General features: G+C 38.6%; 2 protein-coding genes across 4 annotated transcripts in view; one reads left to right on the forward strand and one right to left on the reverse strand.

Annotated features, from left to right (window-relative positions):
* dock1 (dedicator of cytokinesis 1) overlaps positions 1–24,020 on the reverse strand; it is a 245,900-nt gene that overhangs the window by 95,455 nt on the left and 126,425 nt on the right. The gene's annotated exons all lie outside the window — the stretch shown is intronic.
* insyn2a (inhibitory synaptic factor 2A) overlaps positions 1–24,020 on the forward strand; it is a 49,222-nt gene that overhangs the window by 6,002 nt on the left and 19,200 nt on the right. Inside the window, exons 2-3 of one of the 2 annotated variants that reach the window (XM_082151959.1) lie at positions 9,433–10,654; positions 21,569–21,640. In XM_082151959.1, coding sequence (XP_082008085.1) covers positions 9,438–10,654; positions 21,569–21,640 — 1,289 coding nt within the window. In that variant the 5' untranslated portion in view covers positions 9,433–9,437. Of the gene's footprint in view, positions 1–6,273; positions 10,655–21,568; positions 21,641–24,020 lie in introns of those variants that run through there. The other variant, XM_082151958.1, reaches the window with a different exon arrangement.

Here is a 24,020-nt window from a genome sequence, read left to right on the forward strand (position 1 = left end):
ATTTTTTTTCCTCGGATTCACGTGGATCACTTTTAAGGTCGGAAAATATGGAAATCCGAATAAATGCGGAAAAATCACATCCACGATTTATTTTTAATAGTGTAGCCAAACAGTACAGCATTCAGGCACACACCAACTACTATACACTGTATGCAGTTTTGCACACGCCTAGTAAAGCAAAGCATGTGTCATCTGGAAAGGAAAGCATGAAGACCACAAAGATAAATGCATTTATCCAGGGCACCTTGTGCACATCCAAGAACACACGTGAAACAAACACACTCACGTGTTGAGCACAATGTGCATGTTCTGGTTATCTCCAGCAGCAAACAATTTACAGCGGACACATCTGCACCACTGCACACCTTAATAAAGCACACTGCATTAGACATCACAGGTAATGTTCGTCTTATTTCAATGTATAGCTAGAGGACAGTCACACAATGCATCTCTCATTCTTCCTGACTGGACTCAATGTCTCTGCCTATTTCTGGGAAATAAGAGTGGTGCGGGTAATGGAAGCAGTCTGAAGCTCCACAGAGAGCCTCTCCATGACATTCACTGACAGACAGAGAGATAGCGGGCTGCTTAATGCACTGCGGTACAGTTACATATGATTCTGTACACTATCTGTGCAGCAAAGTCATGGTTAAACATCGACAAGAACCTTATTCAGAAACGTTTAAGCATCATTTATCAGGTGGTGTATGCTTGTATTATTTGTGTGTGAGATGTTTTACTACTCAGCGTTGAGTCAGATACAGTTCCCCGAACACCAGCGACTTCCTCAAAATACTGCAGGTCTATCAGAGCTGAATACTAAATAGAGTAAAAGCTCTCAGCAAAGCCAGAGAAGAAATGCGTTCAGGGTCAGGCTCAGGTTCTGACCATTCATTTCCAGCCCTAAACTCACACTTTCATGTGAGACGTTCATTGTTAACATTGAGAAACATCGTCAGATAATACAATGCTTTTAAACATATCATATGCATGCTGATCGTTGTCAATGTCATGACACTTTTGTTTCATAAATTAACATATTTAGATGTCAAGTGATGCATGAGTGTTGTGTATCACTCTGCAGAATCTTTACCCGTGTTGTGATCTCGCAATCTGAACTGAATGTGATGAAATCAAGAGAAAAACAGATCATGCACAGCTAATAATCTTTCCCTATCTTTCTATTGATTTGTTCTCATAAGCTGCACACAAACATAACCGGTGTAGTCCGATTCATAAGCAAATTACTCTTGAGAGACGATTCCTTTAAGTTAATAAAACACATACAGCACAATTGGCATAGTCCAATTCAGAAACAAATGACTCTTATGAGCAGATCTATTTAATGAATAATTCGACTTACAAATCCATCCATCCATTCTTTTCTTCCATTACATTTTTTTCCCTTTGATTTGTCTACTTTTTTTCCATCCATCCATCCATCAATCATGAATGTTCTTGACTCATGAATGTTCATATTTTAGTTGCACATGATCTACTGACTCTGAAAATGAAAGTGATCCGTTTATCCATCATTTCATTAATTTGTGTACACTGGAACAGTCAGAAAAGTCTTGATCTACAGAGCTTCAATGAGTTCGTGTGGCTGACCTTAACGGTTAATAAATGTCTAACTAGCAGGGCAGATCTGATCTCTCAGCTCTCAGAGCCGTAAAGCCAGTGTTTAAAGAGTCCTCTCCACCTAAGAGTAATACTTTACAGACAGGCTAAAGAGACGCATCTAATGGAACGAGGCTGAGCGCACAAACTCCAGATGAAATGACAGCAACGAATCATTAAAATGGCCCAGCGTCAGGGAGCCACAATTATTAGAAGCACAATCCTCTAATAGCAGCCGTTCAGAAGGACGGGCTCATCTTATGGCATTAGAGAAACGATTAACGGACAAAGGATTTGACTCCATACACTGGCTTTAATGCAGCAGGGATCACACACACACACACACACACACAATATAGTAGTCTGACTATATCCACCACAAACACAATGTTATTCTGTGCATATCTGTAGTCCAGTGTTCGCATACAAGTGCACAAAAATAACTCCAATTTTGTCGTAGTTTAAAACAGTCACGCATTTAATGTAATTACTAATTACTATAACTTTAGTGAAACCGCTTTCACTAAAGTTATAGTAAGTACATTAAATGCATGACTGTTTTAAACTACGACAAAATTTGAGTTATTTTTTGTGCATTTCTCACCATAGAAATCCATCCATCCGCCCATCCCTTTCTTTAACTTAAATTAACTTAATGACATTTACTCATTTTCATTATATGCACCACCACATCAACTGTAGATAATACAATTACAGCACCATAGAAATAACTAACAATATTTACCACGCACTATTTTAATACGTTTAAAATGCTACATTTAGATTTTCTGAGAGAACATTTATGAGTATTCAACTGCAATTAAAACATTCAGTATAGTAACACAATATGTGTGAGTCACAAGAGAAGAAATTGATGGTTTGGTTGACATGATGGCTTCCCTGATTGATAAAAACACACCCTCTCAAAACTCGCATGTCTGATGAAAAGCTCTGAACAAAGAGATAACTATTTTAACTAAGCCCGGTCATATTGCATATTACAAGTGCAGTATGAACTATTTTTCAGTTTTGTATCTGAACAGGCCGCATTCTGAGAAAGCACACTAATATCCTGCAGGGGAAATCACCAGGAGAAAACCCACCAAACAAACCAAATAAATAAATAACAGAAATGCTGCAGCTAAAGCCGGATTAGGGTGAGCTCTCCACACACACACACACACACACACACACACACACACACACACACACACACACACACACACACACACACACACACACACACACACACACACACACACACACACACACACACACACACACACACACACACACACACACACACACACACACACACACACACACACACACACACACACACACACACACACACACACACACACACAGTCTAGAAGTTCCATTTGTTTCATTTGTTCCTGCAGTGTTTTAGGACACCCTGTGCTCAAACAATACCACGCTATCGGGAAATAAAGAAATAAATAAGCCACTGGAGGGATTTCCTCTCTTATTAAAGCTTGTAGACGTAGGGCCATGAATATGAATTATGACCCAAGGTTCCTGAATAACGCTATTAGTCTTACATAATTAACACATTTGATTGTATTTGTTATCAAACCCGAAAGCACATTCTCAACATGCACAATAATAGATGGCTAGATTAAAACGTGGTTCTGTGCTTGTGGAAACACATGAAACACCTCAATCATTAAGAGTGCAGAAACAAGCCGCATGCGCAGCCGGTGAACACAGGAGAAGCATATGAAGGATATGTCATCTCAGTCCTGAAACTCAAGGAAACAAAAGCAACAGCTCCCAAATGCCATTATTTACTCAATATTATATAGGGTTTTTTTCCCCCCACTAAAACACAATATGTTATGCAGAATGTCCAAGCTGCTCTTTTCCAGAAGTTTCTGTAAGCTGCAAAAAAGAAAAAGTACCATAAAAATAGTCCATAAGACTGGTGTACTCTAGGTCAAAACATTGTCAATGGCAACTTCTAAACATAAAACTAATTATCATTATAACAACAACACAAATTTTTTAAAAGTAATAATAATAATTTAGAAGTAAAATAATACAGAAACTAATATTAATACTAATATTACTACTACTAATAATAATACTATAAAATTATAAAACTGTAGTTTAAAACTGAACAACTGGTCAATGGCATCAATTTAAATCTAAAAGTACTAATATTTTTATTTTTGGAACAACATGAATGTCAATAAATAAAGACAGCATAGACAGTTTGGATAGCAGGAAGAGAACTATTTAAGTCCCCCTGTAGTGAATCATCTTATCCCTTAAAACTTATCTGTGATCACCAAAATTAGCATTTTTAAAAAAAATCTGTGGAAAAAAAGAAAATTATCATGCCTTAAAATTGCTTGAATGTAACTCTACACCCTTGTCTCTAGGCAAATGAGCCCCGCCTCCACTCACTCACTCAGCTCAGAGATCCACTCGTTGACGATCACACGTTGATCTGATTGGTTACGAGGTAGTTTGTGATGTCAGACTGTCTTTGGTTCATTGCAGTTTTAAGGAGAAAATACTCAGCAATGAATTTGCACATGGTTTGTCTTAAAGCACATTAAAAACACCACATAGACATATAAACAACATTAAAAACTTGATTTTCACCACAGGGGGGGGACTTCAATAATAAGGGATGAAGAGAGAGGAAGAGAGAGAAAGAGATTCTAGGGTCTCAGATGACAGTTTCCAGGTCAGTTCACTTAATTTTTTTGGCAAAAATAAGCCGACCGGTGACAGAGGGGACAGGATGTCCATCCATCCATCCATCCGAGTGTGTTCTCTCAGAAGACTGTGTGTTTGGAATACTGTAGTTAGTGTTCGCATGAGGAAGCAGCAGTGTGAGTCAGATGAACATGTCACCAAGAAAAAATGAAGACTTTGCCGTAATGCATGAGCAAAACCTGAACGCAGAACTAGTGACGTCGATGACAGCTGTCTTACAACAAAAGCCTGCAGAGACACGACTGTGACTGAACAGATGTTGGTCTTTAATCGAAGACACATAAACGACAGCGATACTCGTGCTTGGATACATGGCTGCGGGTCTGCACGCTTCAGATGACACATGACGACAGTGATCACGCTTCACTCAGAGCGGCACAACCTGCTCTGACTTTAGAATTAAATATGCATTGTTCACCGTAGATGATGCCGTCCTGAGCTAGAAAGCTTAATTCAGCTCAGATCAGATCAGTGCTCCATCTCTGTGTGGCTGTTTACATCATATATGACACACAGAAGAATAACATTACAATGAGACTTTCAGAAGATGTGTTGCTTACAGTGCAAAACTCACACATCAACGGGATGGTTGCTAAATTGCTAGATGCCAAAGTTCATGTAATATTCAGGTCTCTAAATCAGGGAAAAATTCACAATAGAAGAATTTCAAATCGAGTGAAAGAATTTGAATTGTATTTTGCACATCCAACAGGTGAAGACAAAATATACAACTAATGCATTTTGGTAAACAAAGATGTTTTATTTGTTTACCAACAAATTCACCATAATATTGTTTCCTTTTACAAGGGCATCTGAAATAATAAGCTAAGTGCATTATAGTGTTGTCAAAAATATAGATTATTCAATGCATAGATACTGAAATATCTGAAACACTTCCAATACTCATTTCCCGCAGAATAGATACAGGATACCAGCTGTTCCTTCTCTCTCATCTCTCCGACAGCGAGTTACACACAAACCTGCGTCCCTTTACTCGCTCATTTCATTTGCTCTGGGTGAATATTGTGTGTGTTACGCAAGGGGTGCAAGGGGTGGTGATGGCGCAATGGATAAGACACATGCCTTTGGTGTGAGAGACCCGGGTTCGAATCCACTGTGAGACACCAATGTGTCCCTGAGCAAGACACTTAACCCCTAGTTGCTCCAGAGGCGTGCGACCTCTGACATATATAGCAATTGTAAGTCGCTTCGGATATAAGCGTCAGCTAAATGAATAAATGTAAATGTAAATGTGTTACAGGGCTTGAATTTTGGCATGGGATTTTGCGCATTCTGCATAATTTTACGCATTCCCACATATGTTGTGCTCAAACTCAAAAGTATGCGCACATAAAGCCGCCTCTCAGTACTAAATTAAGTTCTTTTTCGCTGCTTATTGAACGTAAAAAGTTGAGAAAGAAAACGCATGTGTAACAGTATCTGTGCGTCAGGTCTTAAAGTGACAGCAGCCTAATATACCTGCTGCCAAATTATGAGATAATATTAAAAATATCTATATATACTCTAATTGCATCATTCTGGTCTTCGGTTGTTCAGGAAATTGAAAAATCTTTTGGGATTAAAGTGCCACTGGATCCCAGATTGTGTATCCTTGGTGTAAATAATTGTGTGCCGGAAACAAAAACAATGTCCATAATGTTGTATGCTGCTCGCCTTTCCATACTTCATGTTTGGATTAAAGAACACTCTCCTACTTTAACTCTTTGGCGTGAAAACTAAAGAGTTTGTCATCTATATGACAGTTTTTCTCCATGGTATCGATGTCAAAACTTTGGAAAACCAATAGCCACAGTGGCTGATGAGCAAAAAAAGTGAATGTCAAGCCCTGATAATAATACAAACAATAACAAACAACATGGTTAAAAAAAAAAAAATAAAATCACCAATAGGAAGCAGCAAATTGAAAATGCAAGCCATAGCAAACAGCACTAATGAAACCAGTGTGCAAATAAACCCACTTTATTACGTTTACCATCTTCCACCTTTCATTTCAGGGTCTTCAAAGATAAAGATTATTTTCAAGAGCTCAGGTTGACAAAGACCAGGAAGTTCCTTAAAATACCCTTCCCAGGACAGAAACCACTCGGCGGTTGCTATGACACCACAATATCAAACACGAGGCAACTGTGAGAATAATAATTTGATGAATTAATTCTTTAGAGTCTTATGTAAATAAAGCCGCGACTTTCTGTTTACATAATCCCAGGGCTGTTAATGCATCTTTGGGGGACTCGAGCTGTCGGCAATAGCCTTTCTGATTAATTGAGCTGGAAATGCATTTGGGATAGGCTTTCCCTGACAACCGGGTTATCCTAGCAATACATCACGTTCAGAAGTTAGTGGGAAAGAGGAGGAGGAGAGATGCCTACAATTGTTTAGTCGACTGCAGATTGGATTTCAAGTATTAATACAAACCCATGATTCCTAGCACCTGCATTGATCTTGTTTGTGTGTTGTACAGGCAAGCATGTGTTTGGATGCTGTATTGAAGGTTTGTAATGATGTCTGCAGCTCACATCGATCTCGAACGGGTGTTGAAGATGGGTAGTCGGGCGAGGGTCTGTCACCATCGGTTTATCTCTCCTTTCTCAAGGCCCTTACCAAATGATTTAGAGTAATAGACATAATCCAATAGTGCAGAGAGCATTAGAGATGTTCAACATGACACTCCTGCAGAAGTGCAGCGAAGTAACTCTGAGATCAGCGTGCATGTAAACTCGGAGAGGTATCTCAGACTCTATTAGATTAGATATTATTGAATTCCAAGAATGTTTGCCGTTCCTGTATGGACTTCTATTTCCCGCCGTCTACCATTGTGCACAAGACTACCTGTATGAGACATTTTTAGTGGTGTTTCAGACGGCTCATTTGTAGGGTTTGTGATTTGAAGAAACCACTAATATCACATATTAAACTTTGCCGTGCAACATGCACCACAACGCTTGTGCTACAGAGTCGAATGATTACTCAAATTGTGTGGCTTGTTAAGAAGATGTGTGCTGATATTTTAAGAATTGTTCATGGAAAGGAGGTGGGAAAAGGTATGCCACATGTTTTAATGTTTTTGAAAGAAAACCCTTTTCTGCTCACCAAGGCTGCATTTATTTGATCAGAAATACAGTTAAAACAGTCACTTTGTGAAATATAATTTTTTTAAATAACTGTTTTCTGTTTGAATATATTGTAAACTAATCTATTCCTGTGATCAAAGCTGAATTTTCAGCATCATAACTCCAGTCTTCAGTGTCACATGATCCTTCAGAAATCATTCTAATATGATGATTTGCTGCTCAAGAAACATTTCTGATTATCATCAATGTTGAAAACAGTTATACAGCTCAATGTTTTGTTTTGGAAACCCCAATTTGGGGATTCTTGGATGAACAAAGTTCAAAAGAACAGCATTTATTAGAATTGTTTTGCCCTACCTACCTACCTAACCTACCTACCTAACCTACCTACCTACCTACAGTATTGCACATTGAAGGAAATAACTGAATATCGCAGAAACTTGAGGGGGAATGTGGGTGAGATTGTAGGACTACTCGTTAAATAGTTAAAAGGGGAACTGGAACACAATAGGTTGATCTACACGATAAGACTAAAGATATCCTAGGCCACACTAAAGGTTTAAAGCTGCTGCTTCAGATGGTTCCTATCTGTTGTTGTGAATCTTTCATATTTGAAAGACAAGGTTACTGGAGCGGAAATCAGATTTGGTTCAAAAGTCCTGGGTTACAGTGTTCAGATATCACCCAGCTTGAGTAACGTTAGCCATCACTGCAAACTTCACAACACTCAAACTGTAACCTTGAAGAAAGACACTCATTTTCCTGTATGTTTTTCTCACTGCATGACTATCTTTCCCTTCCTATGGAAGAAGAAAACAAATCTACACAGTCAATCAAAAAGCAGCCAGAAAAAACTAGGGATGTGCAAAAGTCATAATGGACCAGTGAGTGTGAAAGGCAAGTCGGTTTTAAGGAAGCCTGATATAATTAGGCTGATTCATGTCAAATACACACCATTATGACACATTCTTGTGTTCAATAACAGCTCGATGAAGTGCAACAGAAAAGAACAGAACTGGTCTCAAGACATGTTTTTAAAACAATTTTCACTTTATTGTTATGTGCGCAATAAACCTGCCCTTTAACTTCACAAAACCATCATAGTCCACACAAAAAACAGAGACCTACACTTTATAACAAAACAGCTGACAATAACAGAGAAGTTCAACAGTAATTGTTCTTGAAATGTATTGCTGAAAGCATATCTATCTATCCATCAATCAATCAATCTATCTATCTATCTATCAATCTATCTCTCTCTCTATCAATCTATATCTCTCTCTATCAATCTCTCTCTCTCTCTCTCCATCCATCCATACATCCATCCATCCATCCATCCATTATATAGTTACTAGTTAAGCTTAAGATAAAATGCTCAAAACAGATGATCTCAAAAAGCAGAGCATCAAACACACTCCTATATTTCCACGAATCATGGCACTAAAAAAAGGCAGTTTGACACACAGGCCCCGGAGGGAAGCTGGAAGTGTTTGTCAGGGTGATGCTGCTGAATCACAGGGCAGACAGTGTCTCTCTTTCTATTAGTTAGCTGAGGTATGGTGAACCCCAGGGAGGCAGATAGATGACGCAGTTTCACTCCTATCATTCTCCCTGCGTGCGGTCGCTTCAGGAACACACGAGATTAAGAGATGCAATTAACTGTCAAAGACAAACAAGTCACGGGCTAAGACAACACTCACGAGATTGCTCCATAAATTTCACCGCAAACAAGCCGAGCAGGTTAGCGAGAGAGAGGACGCTAATTCGGTATATGAAATGTTCATAGAGCCAGTGGATGAAAGATGTTGCAGCTGTGGCCTTTTGTGGTTACATGACTTATTATTTTCACATTTGTGTCAGATCATTTAAGCACAGATCTAATCTACTAACACAATTTCATGCAAGATACAGTTGCTGAAAGCAAATGCACCATTCTTTCAACTAATAATATCTCTACCGTTTGTGTTTGCAGGAACCATGGTGAGCAAGGACGCTGGTAAATGCACGCTCACCAACTCTGAGTCGGACTCAGAGGCAACAGCGGCTTCCATGGCCCTGGAGGTCAAAGGATCGTCAGACGAAAGCCGACATGTGCGCAAGCGCAACAAGGCCCTTCAGGTGCGCTTCAAGGACATCTGCGAGGCCCAGAACGAACAGGCCGCTGCGGCCCGAGGAGGGAAGCCGCTCTACAAGGTGGCGTACCGCAAGTACATGACCGTCCCAGCTCGCCGATCAATTCCCAATGTCACCAAAAGCACTGGAGTGCAAACCTCACCGGATCTTAGGAAGCGTTACCAGACTTTTCCATTTGAGCGAAAGAAAGGACACACGGTCAAGCATGCCGCTGCGGTGGAGAGCTGTAAGGACCAGGACGATGGGTTTGTTATTGATGTGAAGAGGGCGAAAGCTACCGTGGCGAGCAGGGAGTGTGCTCCCTCTCATAATCTGAGGAAAACAAAAGCATTAATGCACACCAGCAAGTGTGTTGCAACCATTGAGCAACATCCGCAAGCCAGGGAGTGTCTGGAGAGAACGGACGGGCCGTGCTCGGACGCTCTGGTTCTTCCCTGTCCGACTGATAGGACCATAGCGGGAGCGGACCACTCGGACTATCAGATGTGTAGCGTCAGAAGTAAACAGAGTAAGGGCTTCCGGAGAGACTCTGAAACTCTTGATCGCTCAGGCAAGCTGCAGTTGCTGAACTCTGGGGAGAGCGCTGGGAATATTCTCCAGGATTCCTCCTCCAAAGTGACGGGACCCATCGCGTGGAACTCCCTCACGCAGGTGGAGTGCTTGGAGAGTCCGACCGAGCGCAGCAAACGCAAGGCGGCACTGCAGCTCAACGGCCTGCAGTCACAGACGCTCCCGCGGGCCAGTTGCACGACGCAGGTCCAGTGCCACGTGGGTACACTGTCAGCTCGACCGCTGCGGGCCATGGAGGAGGTGGCGCCGGTGACTCCGGTCTCCTCCACAGCCGTTCCCATGCCGGCACCTCCGTGCAGGGGGGTCATGGGAGCGGGAACTCTACGGACGGATAATGAGGCGTGCAAGCAGATAGTGCCTGTCAATCAGGATGGGGATGTTAAAGCGCAGCTCCAAGCCATGGAAAACATGATCAGCTCCAGCCAGGAAACCATTAAAGTGCTGCTGGGTGTCATTCAGGAGCTGGAAAAAGGAGAAGCTCATAGAGAAGGGTAAGACGCTGTACATTAACCAGCATGCAAATAGTAACCGCAGAATTGCACCAAGCAGAAATGTATTTCCATACACGTTTCCCCTAAGATGTCAACTGCAATGTGTTGAAAGCACCAACAAGCTATAATGCACATTTGTTCAGAACGTTTATTTTCATTTATGAATGAGATACAAGAAACACACACACACACAATAACATTACATCAATTGCATTGTTTGGTTCACAAACTGACTGCTACAGTAAGTCTAATTAGAATGGATCAGTCAATCTTTGGTTGGTTAGCAAGTCTTTAAATTGTGTGCCAACAAAATTGTACCAAGCAGAATTGCATTTCCACATGCATTTACCCAAACATCCACAACTCATGCCCAATACAGTGTGTTGAAAGTGCTAACAAGCTACAATGCACATTGTTCAGGAAGTTGACAAAAAGATGGATTACTTATAGTCTCTATACATTTATGCATGGGATACAAGAAACTATTTCAACACTTTACATCAGTCCCAAGTATTGTTTGGTTCTCAGACTGACTGCTATAGTAGGTCTAATTAGGATGAATAAGTGCTTCTTCGGGTGGTTAGAAAGACTTTAAGAGCAGCACTCTTTTTCATATTGACTTGTATTACCTTGGACTCAACCTGGGAAATTTGCTAGAGGCCTTCTAAATACTGTATAGTACTAATGATGCCAAACGCCTTTAACTTTCAAGAGCACCTATTTAATATAACAACTGAATCGGTTCCATTTCGTGGCAGACACATTAAGCAATGACATATCTTTTTAAGAGAGAAAAGAAAGTTGTTAAAATGTAGAAGTACCTCACAAAGGAGAGAAAATTCTGCAGTATATTAAAAAAAAAAAAAAAAAAGGGACATTTTGTTTCCCAAGATTATTTACGTGCATAACAACTGAATATTTACAGTCAGAGCCAATCAATGACAAACCATCTCATTCCCACAGCAGGGCATCATGCAAATCTCCCTAAACTACCACTTTAAAATATTCCAACACCACATTTATCTTTCTCCCACCCAGCTAGGCATAACACACTGATTATTTCAGCATTTACACATTAAGTGAGCCCCTTAAGTTTGCATGCAATTTAGAGAAACACTATGATATTACAAGACTAAATCCAATGTTTGAGGCTGGTTAGGTTAAGTGAGCAAAACTTTAGTTTGCACAGAAAGCTGACTCAATCTCCCGCATATACACACACATATTTCCCTTAAGATGCTTTGGGATGTAAGGACTGGAACCCTGCCAGGATAGTGATTATAAACGGCATTAATTACCCGCAAGACTACATGTCTACTTTATATAGTTGAAGCATAATTAAGGTCACAGCAAAAGGATTTCATAAACAACTGATCCAGAGGATGACATCATCATGTTTAGAGATCCGCTCAACCACAAACTCTGAGAATCATGGGACAATGGACCACAGCCTGAACAAAAAAAGAATGTATTTTGCATAATATATATGCATTATCCGATGCATTAATAATTTTAGCAAGAATGTATAAAGCCTCAGTGTATAAGCACTTATATAAACGTCTAATGGTACGCTTCACATGAACAAATAAAGCTCAGCCTATAGGTTTAAGAGAGGATATCATCTAACGTTACGTCAGCAAATGCCTCCGAGGTTTCTTATGGATAATGCTTTTGCACATTTTACACTTAAAGTAATATTTTAATGTATTCTCAGGGCAGAGTTTTCAATTCCCCAGCTCAGGTTTGAGAAAGTGCATTTTCCTGCATTCAATGCAGAAACAGTTAATGCTTGTGTGGATACGCAACATTAGTCTCATTCCACACACTCAGAAATGTCATTCTCATGACTAAAGACAGACGTAGTGTGACTGGAGGGCATAGGTGAATGTATTCATAATTACATCTGTTACATTACCGCTGGCGTGATGTAGTACTATCTTTTCAATGTGTTCAAAAGCATGAAAAGAGGCGTTTGACTCAAAAAGTTGCTACAGGATCAAAGGGAATGCTAGCGGTTGTGTAGCTTAACTGTGCGTACTATCAGTAAAAAGCGTGGTATGTATTACTTAATGATCAAAACAAACATTAAGTGAATCGTGGAAACAAACAAAAATAACATTTACTTAAAACATGCAATACATTAAACAATGTGTTCACACCATGTCGTACTCACCGTAACTTCGAGATAACAACGTGAGACGTTCTACTCGCAGTCGTACAGGTACAGCGGTCAGGTGGTACAAGTATGAGCTCTCCAAAATATATATCCCAATAACAATAGTATATATTCCATTATTTTTAAACTCATTTTTAAAATTCATTTTCAATTTCTTATTCATATTAAACATTGATTAAATCATTTCAAGAAACATAAATAATCTAAGCATAATTTATAATTCAAGCAAACCACATATTCATAAAATCTAAATAAAGCAAATATATGAATGAAACGATTTCATTAACAACATTAGATTCATTAATATTTAATTCACGATTATACAAATAGGTCTTACCACAGAGTGATTGATTGATTGATTGATTGATTGAGTGAGTGAGTGAGTGAGTGATTGATTGAGTGAATGATTGAGTGAATGATTGAGTGATTGATTGAGTGAATGATTGAGTGATTGATTGATTGAGTGAATGATTGAGTGATTGATTGATTGATTGATTGAGTGAATGATTGAGTGATTGATTGATTGATTGATTGATTGATTGATTGATTGAGTGCGCGAGTGATTGATTGATTGATTGATTGGAGTGCTTGATTGGAGTGATTGATTGATTGATTGAGTGCGTGAGTGATTGATTGAGTGAGTGAGTGCGCGATTGAGTGAGTGAGTGAGTGAGTGAGTGAGTGAGTGAGTGATTGATTGATTGATTGATTGATTGGAGTGATTGATTGAGTGCGTGAGTGATTGATTGAGTGAGTGCGCGAGTGATTGAGTATGGCTGTGTTCCACTCCATATTTGTATGCCTTTCACTCGCTAACTTCCCTCCGTCTCATGGACTCGGATGTGCGTCATTGCTTACGTTGCACGAGTGAGTGAGTGAAGCTTTGTTCACACTGTCAGCTTTTGGGATTGACAACCGCATTTACTTACAGGTGTGAGTCTCGAAATGTCCCGTTCAAACAGCCACTTACAGTAGCGTCTCGAATACTGTATGAATGAACGTGTAACTGAAGTCAAGCCCGTATTCTCATACCAATAACCATAGCGGCAGAGACTGAAGTAGTTTCAAAGATGGCAACGTCCATAAAACTAAAAAGCCCCATCACTTCCGAGTCCAATTGACCGTTCGCAAAGACCCGCCCCCTTTAGTTACCGTTGCTATGTCCGACAAGCCACGCCGCTCTCACGCCACACATCATGTTCTCACGCAGTGAAAAACACGTCCCGGAGCAGAGAGGACACAGACAACACACTGACAGATAGGACAGACCAGGTTACTTTGGATATGAAACAAAGTCTCACCTTTCAAATTTGGTCATTTAAAGATATTTAAACAATAAATAGCATTTTGTGGCTCTTTAATGTGTCTGACAGATCGCTGTAGACTGTAGAGCCTCAGTTAAAGCTTCTCATGAACCGATCATCTCTTCCTTCTAGTTCATTTATAGCATCAAATAAACATGAATGAACATAAGGAAAGTTGTTTTAACCACGGAAAGACATCAGTACACTCCGTTTTTCAAGTTCAAATCCCCCAATGTTAATCCACTAACTCTCCTGACTGCTTTGTCGGACAAAAATGGTGGTTTCGGGGGATGGCGGATTATGATTGGTCAGATCGCCTGTCAATCAAACTCCCTGCGAAGGGTCAATTGAGCCGTGAGTTCATTGCTCACATCTTCATTAACCAACAGCAGCTTTTATATCTGGGTAGAGAAAGGAGCACACAGAGGCAGTGAGTGAGTGAGTGAATTAATATTTATCTGCCCACTGATAGCCATATATAATCTAGTGTTGCATGCAACATCTCATCTGGATGACATGTCTATACATCATCATCATCATAACCAGGCCTCGCTGAAATGCATACTGCATAAGAATAATTGTTATTTTCTGAACTTTCTGAAAATCTATTTAAATAGTAATCAATGCTATCTGCACAAATATGGAGCCCAATAATGGAGTGCCCTTTGTGGGAGAATTCAACTTGTGTCCCAAAGACCTTCCCTCTCTCTCTCTCTCTGTGTATACAACATAATTGACTTCCTTTTTACATTCTAACACATTGCCTCGCTCCGGAGGGTTCGGTCTGATCACCACTGGCAGCAAGTGCCTTGTGAGAAACATTATTCTGCCCTCCTGTCCAAACCCGGGCTCTCAGCAGCAGTGCTATACATCACTGTCCCCATTAGGCACGGAAACTAGCCTCAGATAAACCCCACGCATCACCAAACAGCACTTCACATGCTCTCAAAATGGCCACCGGTGTCCCGCTCTTTTTCACGATGAGCCCCGCAGTTTGACCTTTTAAGGAAGCAGGTGCAGAGCTCAGGGGTCGCAGACAGATCGCTGTTAACGGCCGAGTGGGAGAGGAGCTACTGCCCAAAACCAGGCAGTCTCAGACCAAAAAACAGAGTCAGACTCTCTCTGAGTCACAGAGGACCAGGCCGTTTCGCTTGCACAGTCCATCTGAGGTCACAATTCATTTTCTGAACGATCAAGCTGCCCCAAAAAAAGGGGATTGGGATACAAATGCAAACTCCAGTCCTGTTCACGAAAGCAATAAATCCTAATCTGGTCTAAATCACTCAATACTGATTTTCATTTTTTTTTTTTTTTCAGAACTGATAGGGTCAAGTGTCTGATAACCAATACGGAGAAGCATTTTACATTTTTTGTTCCATTTTTGCTTTTTAACAATAATAATTGAATGTTTCACAGCCTGCTGAATAAAACTAGTACTTTGATAAATAATAATAAAGTCAAATTATTTGTATTATAAGTGTAAAAACAAAAACTATAGGTGTAAGGAAATACTGGAAAGTATGGAAATGGTTTGATCATGCTTTCTAAACAAAACTATTATTATATTAATATAAAAATCAGCAAATCGAGCTCTTTAATCATGGCAATGGTATTTTTCATAATAGCAAATTTTACAAGAAATTCAAAATTATATTTATTTATTTATTTATTTATTCAATTCATATTAAACATTGAATATATATATATATATATATATATATATATATATATATATATATATATATATATCCATATATCCATATATCCATGTGCATATATATATATATATATATATATATATATATATATATATATATATATATATATATATATATATATATATATATATATATATAAATTCAATAATATAGAACTCAATGGATTAACCAAAATAATGCATTACCAAATGAAATGCATTACAGTCTTTAAAGAAAATAATAATAATATGGGGTAATGCATCAATTTAAATAATAATAATAATAATAATTTTATAATAATAATAATAATAATAATAATAATTAAAATAAAAGCATACTAAAAAGGTTACAAAAAAAATTAGACAAAACAATAAACAAGGAATATTCTGGGTTAAAGTTAAACACAACAAAAGCATGAGTTAAAGAGTGGTTTAACTACCAGAGCTTACCACAGTACAAACTCTGACTCATACACGAGTACAAAATAAAACTCTGGCCGGAAAGTTCCAGTAATGAGAGAAAGAGTGTATAGGTGAAGAAACAGACAGTACGAGAGACCGACAGATATGACAACATGCCTCATCAGAGTTATTAATCACTCCGTCGGCTTCCTGTCAGTCTGACATTGGCCCTCCATCACAGGACAAGTTGGAGTGGTCGATGGGTCGCCGCATTCTTGCCAGCAAAGCAATTGTTACGGCGACAGGCGGTAATTACTAATGGCAGCCAACACTGGAAGTGCAGCTTCTCGAAATTTCTGACCCCACGTCTCCACACAGATGGAGTTGGAAAGACGAAATGTTACCGCCAACGGCAGTGAAAACATGTTGACGAAAGAATATTTATGATATTTGTTTTAACATTTATTAACGTTAGAAATATTCAGCTCAGCAACTCCTGCTCAAGGGAGCAAACCGGGCATAATCAAAGCCAACACAAACACATACAAGAGACTAAGAATCAGATGTAAACACTGACTACTGTTCACCGAGAGGAAGGGAAGTAAGACTCAGTTACCAGGCAAAAGATCACCAATATACCTCTAAAACGACAAGCATTACACATACATACAGCTTCAAAGTTTAATATTTACAATTAAATATGCGGAATAAGATATTTATTCTCCAGTCATAAGAACAACCTTTTAACCATTTAAGTTTGATGAACTTCACTACGCACAACTTTATAATGAATGATTAACCTAAGAGACAGAGATCACAGATATTAATTATATGTTAGAAAGTGAATGAGATGTTCCCGCTCACTTTAAGGATATTTATACTTCAGCAAGGAAGCATTAAACGGATCAAAAGTGACTGTGAAGACATTTATAATGTTCTAAAAGACTTCCATTTCAAATAAATGCAAAAAGTGTCCACAAAAATATTAAGCCGCACACAAGTTTTCAACATTGATAATGATCAGAAATGTTTCTTGAGAAGCAAATCATCATATTAGAATGATTATGAAGGATCATGTGACACTGAAGACTGGAGTAATGATGGTGAAAATACACAGGGATAAATTGCATTTTATATTCAAATAGAAAACAGTTCTTTTGAGTTACGATAATATTTCACAATATTACTATTTTACAGTATCAAATAAATGCAGCATTTGTTTGGCATACAAATCTTACTGAACTTTTGAAAAGTAGAGTACATTTATGTGGGCAAACTTTCAAGAAAGTCAATAGCAAGACATGTATTCTGGTCTTAATATTATTATCCCATAACGTTCACATCACACTGAAAACTCTCAAGCACAACTTTGAGCAAGATATGAATTATTTTAGCGCGGTGTTGAAGATTCATCAGTGGTGAAGCAGGAGACACTGGTCAGCGAGTCAGCGAGTCAGCGAGTGCTGAACTGTGCGGCTCAGTCTCGGGAAAGCGTGCAAACCTCCAGTGAGTGACAGTGAAGCGACTATTATGAGATGCGTTCTAGTATTATGTATAATTTATTCAGCATTTGAATAACAGTTTTGTTTTTCATGCTGTTAAGAGAGCCGACGTGACGCTGATTGCTGATGTACAAAACAGCGATGAAGTAATTCAGGAACACAGCTTTCCGCTTCAACAAACATTACACACTTCTAGGCTGATTATAATTTGCTTTGAATCAAATATTTACATACAAAGTTCTACAGTTTAAGAGAATGACTGATAAAAGTGAAACTCTGGTAAAAAAAAAAAGCACTGGTTTAGTTACTGAACTGTCCGTTTCCGCCCCCCTGAGCGCAGTCTGATTTAGGTGAGGATGATCGCATCAAGCAAATCTCCAGCAGAAATTATATCATCATCCCCCTCTGGTCCAACCCACAGGATTTTGTGAAGGAATCAAGCCAAGGGTAGAGTCTCCATGGTCATTCCTGAGTACTAAAAGCGGCCATGAACTCTACTGTCAGATCATATTCAATGTTCCTCTGTAGGCCTGAGGCTAGTGTGATCATGCAAACTACATGTGCAGTGGACATATCTGCATTTATCTCCTGTTGGGCAATGTCAAATCATGCTCCTGTGGACTCAGGAACTGGGTTAAAGGTCAAAAGGGGTGACAGATTGTAAGCCTTCTCCTGAAATGAAGGCTATTAAAGGCACACTATGCAGTTTCCGGTTTTCTCAAACAGCGCCCCCTAGAGTCGCCGTGGAGTACTTGTATTCTCTGCACTCTTCCGACCGCGCTTTCTTCGTCGACTCTGCCATGATTCACGTCTGAAATGCGTGCTAGTGTCTTCCAGAGAGGCTGCTTCATATGTTGTTGATGTTTGTGACGTCGTGCCGTAAAGCAGGTCGTGATTCTCGCGAGAGTTGGCATGCCAGCGGCGTCCCCCGTTTTTCTATCGCGATGATTCGCTCAACTACGAGTTCGTTTACCATCAAAATGATTTTGAAGCTGTTATATAAAAGGTACAAATCTTGCATAGTGTGCCTTTAATAGAGTATTTTGTGGTGAGCTCAGAGCTACTGAAAATAAAATAAGTGTCTTAATATATATTAATTAATATTAAATATTACATATTTTAATAACATTTTAATAATTTATCACAAATATACTTTATTATTTAAAATAGATTACAGTTAAATCACAAATATTACATGGCAGGGGTGTAACGGTACATGTATTCGTCCAGAACCGTAATGCAACACTGGTAATGCAACACTGTTTGCTAGCCGCTACAACAGGAAAAGAGCAGATGATCTATGCACCATCCCAAAACAAGAGTTCAGATGGCACGCAAGAGACTGCTACTAGCCTATATACGCTGAGTTTAGATTAATTGTTGTGAATCACTCCACAAATTTTCACGGAAAGGAAACTTGGAGGACAGAAAGTGTCATCCTGTGTGTTTTCTTTATTTTACAAAAGCTCAATGTTTTGTTTTTATTGCGAGCAGGGCCGTATTAACCATAGGGCTAGGCGGGGCTAAATCCCCGGGGCCCGAGCAAGGAGGGGGCCCGTGATTGGCTGTAGAGCATATTGACTAGCCAGATTGCCAAAGCCTTACCACGCCCCACACAAATCAGCCCTGTTACTTGGTGGCGCTTTGCCGTAAATTACATGCATTATCATGGTATCATTATCAATATTATTAATTGACCGTTTGCAATTGACCCTCCTTACTCACGAGTCACACCACACATCTTACTCACGCAGTGTTTTCGGTGCTGATGCAGTAGTGACACGTTCATAAACGGCACCTAAAAGCTGTCACAAAGAACCAGCAAGTAATGATTATGAATATGTAAAATATTGCAATGAGACATTTTATTTGTTTATTGCAAAGATGAAGTTGACGATAGGCTACTCACTCGCGATCTTCAGTAGTGAATGCGCCGGACCGGAGAGAAATGCACATTTCGATTACATAGTTTTATTTTGTTTTGAATGGTTATGTTTAAAAGTAAAGATTTTAAGCTTTCTGTAGATAATAGATATGTTTCAAAAATGTGTAGGTCTGTGAGGCGAGTAGGCTACCTTTTATACGCTGAGTTTCGGGATGATCTTAAGCTCCAGTTCAGGCGCCGGCTTGATTATATAGGCTATATTTAGCCTACTTTTTATTTAGGCTATTAAATCCAGGAAATTGGTTAATGGAAAATGGATAAAAATTAAGATACAATTAATACAAAACGAAAGTCGATTTAAAGAAAGGCTTTGTGCTTTCTGTTTGAGGTCTCTGTGAAAGTTTTAAAGTCTTTTAGTACCGCTTCTGTAATGGAGAACTGTCATGCCTAACATTGTTTTTTTTCCTCATAAATGCGAAAACGAAAAATAAAAGACAAAAGACTTTTAAAAAGAGACAAACCATCAATTTTTGGAAAACAAATGATGGATTTATAGCGTTTTGGAAAAAAATTGATGGATTTATAACGTTTTGGGGAAACAAATGGATGGATTTATAGCGTTTTGAAATGAAAAAAAAAAAAACCTTTAAATTAATCATCAACAATATTGTTGTTTGATTTAATGATCAGTGTTCAACATGTTCAGACTGAGCCCAAAAAAAACTAAGGATAAATTGAATATTCACAAAATGTGTGGGTCTAGGTAAAAAATTTAATTTTCCTGAAAACTATTGAAATGGATTTATCGCGTTTTGGAAAAGAGTTCCTCATCATTATTGTAAGATAAAATTACTCGTATAATGACAACATTTTGCTCATTATCCACCCCTATCCGCTATTAGCAAGTCATATTGACATAAAAAAAATTCTATGCAGTAACTCGTAGCCCCGGGGCCCAGTGAGGTCTTAATTTACCCTGATTGCGAGTATACACTTTATAGTTTTGAATGATGTATTACCATAAATTACGGAGTATTTTAAGTTGTTCCCAGTTAAAATGAGACAAAATCATTTGGCATTGTGCCGCTTTGTGTCGTAAGTCTCACTACAGTCCAGGGATGAAATACGCGTGTCCTGGAAATGAGAAGTGTCAGGTGTCACTCGAGGAAAAGTGAAACAGGCTCAGATGTAGATGCCACTTTTTCTCCTTCTCGCTCATCTTTCCATGATTTCTCCAAAAAGCGTAATATTGAACTTTGTGCATCCACCATGGTCACCGCAAGCTAATGAAAACCTCAAATGACAGCGTAGGCTACGCACGGCACATAATCAAACCAATGCGTTTGAAAACAGCCATTGCATTTGTACAGCGTTGGTCAATCCATCAATTAGAGTAAAGCATGTAAACTCATATTGAACTGTGACCCCAAAACTGAGGTACATACCGAACTGTGACTTATGTGTACCGTTACACCCCTATGTTAGGGGTTAATGAAAAGTTTATACACATTTTTGGAATTAATTGTAAAATGCAGTCTCTTGTGAAGTTTCATTTCAGTCAGGATGCTATCTTACATGACGTAAACCACAGCAGTCGCTAGAGTCTGGAACAGAGCTATACGCCACACGTATCAGCACATTTTACCTCCTGTTATCACACAAAAGCAGCACAGTGTTGTGCGTTGACATTTCTGCAGTGTCTCCGTACAAAAATTTCAAGGCCGTTTTGTTCTCTCGTTTCTGATTACACTCACAAACACAGTCGGCGTCCTGCGTGTCCTCTGCAGAACGCCGGGTGTGAAGAATGCTAACATCTCTTTCCCACTGCGTGTATTGACCGTGAGCTGATAATGAGGAACGACAGAGTGAACGAGGGAGCGGTGAACGGGTAGGCGGAGCGGCCAAACAGCCTGTGTAATGACTCGTCCTCTCTCTTTATCTCCTCACAGGCTCTCCTATCGGACCGGACAGGACACGGCCAACTGCGACACGTGTCGGAACAGCGCATGCATTATTTACAGGTTGGTTGCTGCATTTTGTTTAAAGCCAGAGCAAGTGAGCTAGAACAGCATGCTGAGCTTACAGAGATCAACTTCAGCCTAATCACAGATTGTGTGAGTAATGAGCAAGATAAAGGAGAGGAAATACTCTCGCTGACAGGAATAGATTAAGGACCTGAGTGGGACACCCTCATCACAGAGCACGGGACAACATTCTGCGGATTTAAAGGAATATCTCATTCGAATTTTAAAAATCTTTTTTTACTTGAGGCCATGTCCAATCACATCCTCATGATGTTGTTTTTTCTGTGGAATCTGTATGCAGCTCTTTTGCATTTAACAACAGTTCATAAACATTTAAGGACAAGAAAACATCCTTAAAGTACCATAAAATTGTCTGTACGACTCGTGCAATAAATTCAGTCTTTAAAAAAGCAATATGCTAATCTTTATTCACTGACTTTCTTCCCCTCCGCTGTAGCTAGAGGCTAGAATAAAAAAAATTATAATAAAAAAACCTGTGTTTGGCTATTGCACAACAAATCTACTTGAAAACCAGCACTGCACAAGGTATTAGGATTTTATTTCATTTATTTTAAGTAAACAACTTAAAATGAGAAAATCTTAAGATAAAAAAAAATAAAATAAAAAAAAATTATATATATATATATATATATATATATATATATATATATATATATATATATATATATATATATATATATATATAAATAATGAAGAATTGAAAGAATATTACAATAAAATATTAAAATAATAAGAACAAATATTATTAAAATATATATATTTAAAGGAATATATTTAAAGGAATATATAGTAAAAGTAATATCTAAAATAATATTAGTTGTGGTTAAGTATTTTTAGATAGCCTACTTAAAATACTAATATTTTAAGATACAGTGATCATATCTGCAGTGTATGAACAATCATTGCATTGGGAAAAAATTGCATAAAGTTGATTTATTTCTACATATATTTAAACTTTTTTTAACCTTATGCTCAATAGCAAAAACAACATTATCTAGGTTTGGAACGGCATGAGAGAGTAGATAATGGCAACTTTCATGACAGTTGACTTCAGGTGCTCTACAGCGGCTGAGAATCTGTGTCTGTACTAGTTTCTTAAAGCTATAGATGGAGTTCTTATTCAATAGACAGGACAAACACAAACAATATGACAAAACGCCATCCTATCATTTCACAGCAGCTGAGTGAACTTAAGTGAGACGCACTCATTCTGCAGGAGGAGCCGGAGCAGAAAAGTGTGTCTGAGTGTGTAAAGGTCAGACTGTTAAGCGCTTCTCAGAGTGTTTTTGTCTCCAGTGGGCGGATGGCCATCTTAAAGTGCAATGAGAGCTGAAGTGCGTGCATAAGGGATTCTGGGTAATTGACAGGTAGTAATCGCCAGAGAGCTTGTTTTGCACAATGCAAGATAACTAACAGAAAGAGTTTCACAAGACTTGAAAGCACACGAGTCATACCATTGACTTCTATATCGCATGTTGTGCTTTTTTGGAAGAGCTAGCCATTTAACAAGCATGCAAACCCGAAAAAAAAGAGAAATATCCTGCCTGATTCATTCTGATGTAGCATAAATGTGAGAAGCGTGACAGAGGACAGCTAAGCAGAGCTGTAGATATACATCGGCTCTCCTGTGAGAAGACCAGCGACAGACACACAATCTAATTTAGCAGCTCTCTTTGAAGCGAAGGCGAGGATTAAACACAATCTAATTACACGCAGCCCAGTCAAAACACTCGACAGGAGAGAGAACCAATCCCTCTGGATGAGCCGAGTGGCAGGAGAAAGTCCTGAAGCAACATGCTCAACAGTTCATTTTATTAGCCATCTATCCCATTCATGTCACTGCACTGATCCATGCCAGGGCTGCTGTTTATTCGCTGATTTATTGAAATACAGCACATTTTTTTATATGGGGAATATTTCATGCATGGCAAATCTATACATTTATAAATATATTCATAGTAATTTGTTTTATTTTAATGTAGCAATTACATAAATAATGTTGGGTAACACTTTATAATAACTGCACGCTATTAATCATTAGTTAAGCATTAGTAAACAGTTAATTCATCATTTATAAAGCATTAATATACATTAATAAGCAGTTTATAAATACAGTTATAAATGCTGTATTCTTGATTTATAAGCATGTCTATAATGTGTTTAATAATTGTATTTTCTTAATTTATTAATGATCACTTTATCATTTTTAAATGAAGTAATGCATTATTTACAAACCGGTTGTTTAGGAGTTGTCAGTGGCTAATAAGATCACTTAGAAAGTGTAGGTAAATGTAGTAGATTCAGGGGGTTATAAAGCATTTAGTAGTGGTCAGTTAACTATGTTTGTGAGCTAATC

This window comes from Leuciscus leuciscus (genome assembly GCF_965113295.1).
Source record: "Leuciscus leuciscus genome assembly, chromosome: 21".
Lineage (NCBI taxonomy): Eukaryota > Metazoa > Chordata > Actinopteri > Cypriniformes > Leuciscidae > Leuciscus > Leuciscus leuciscus.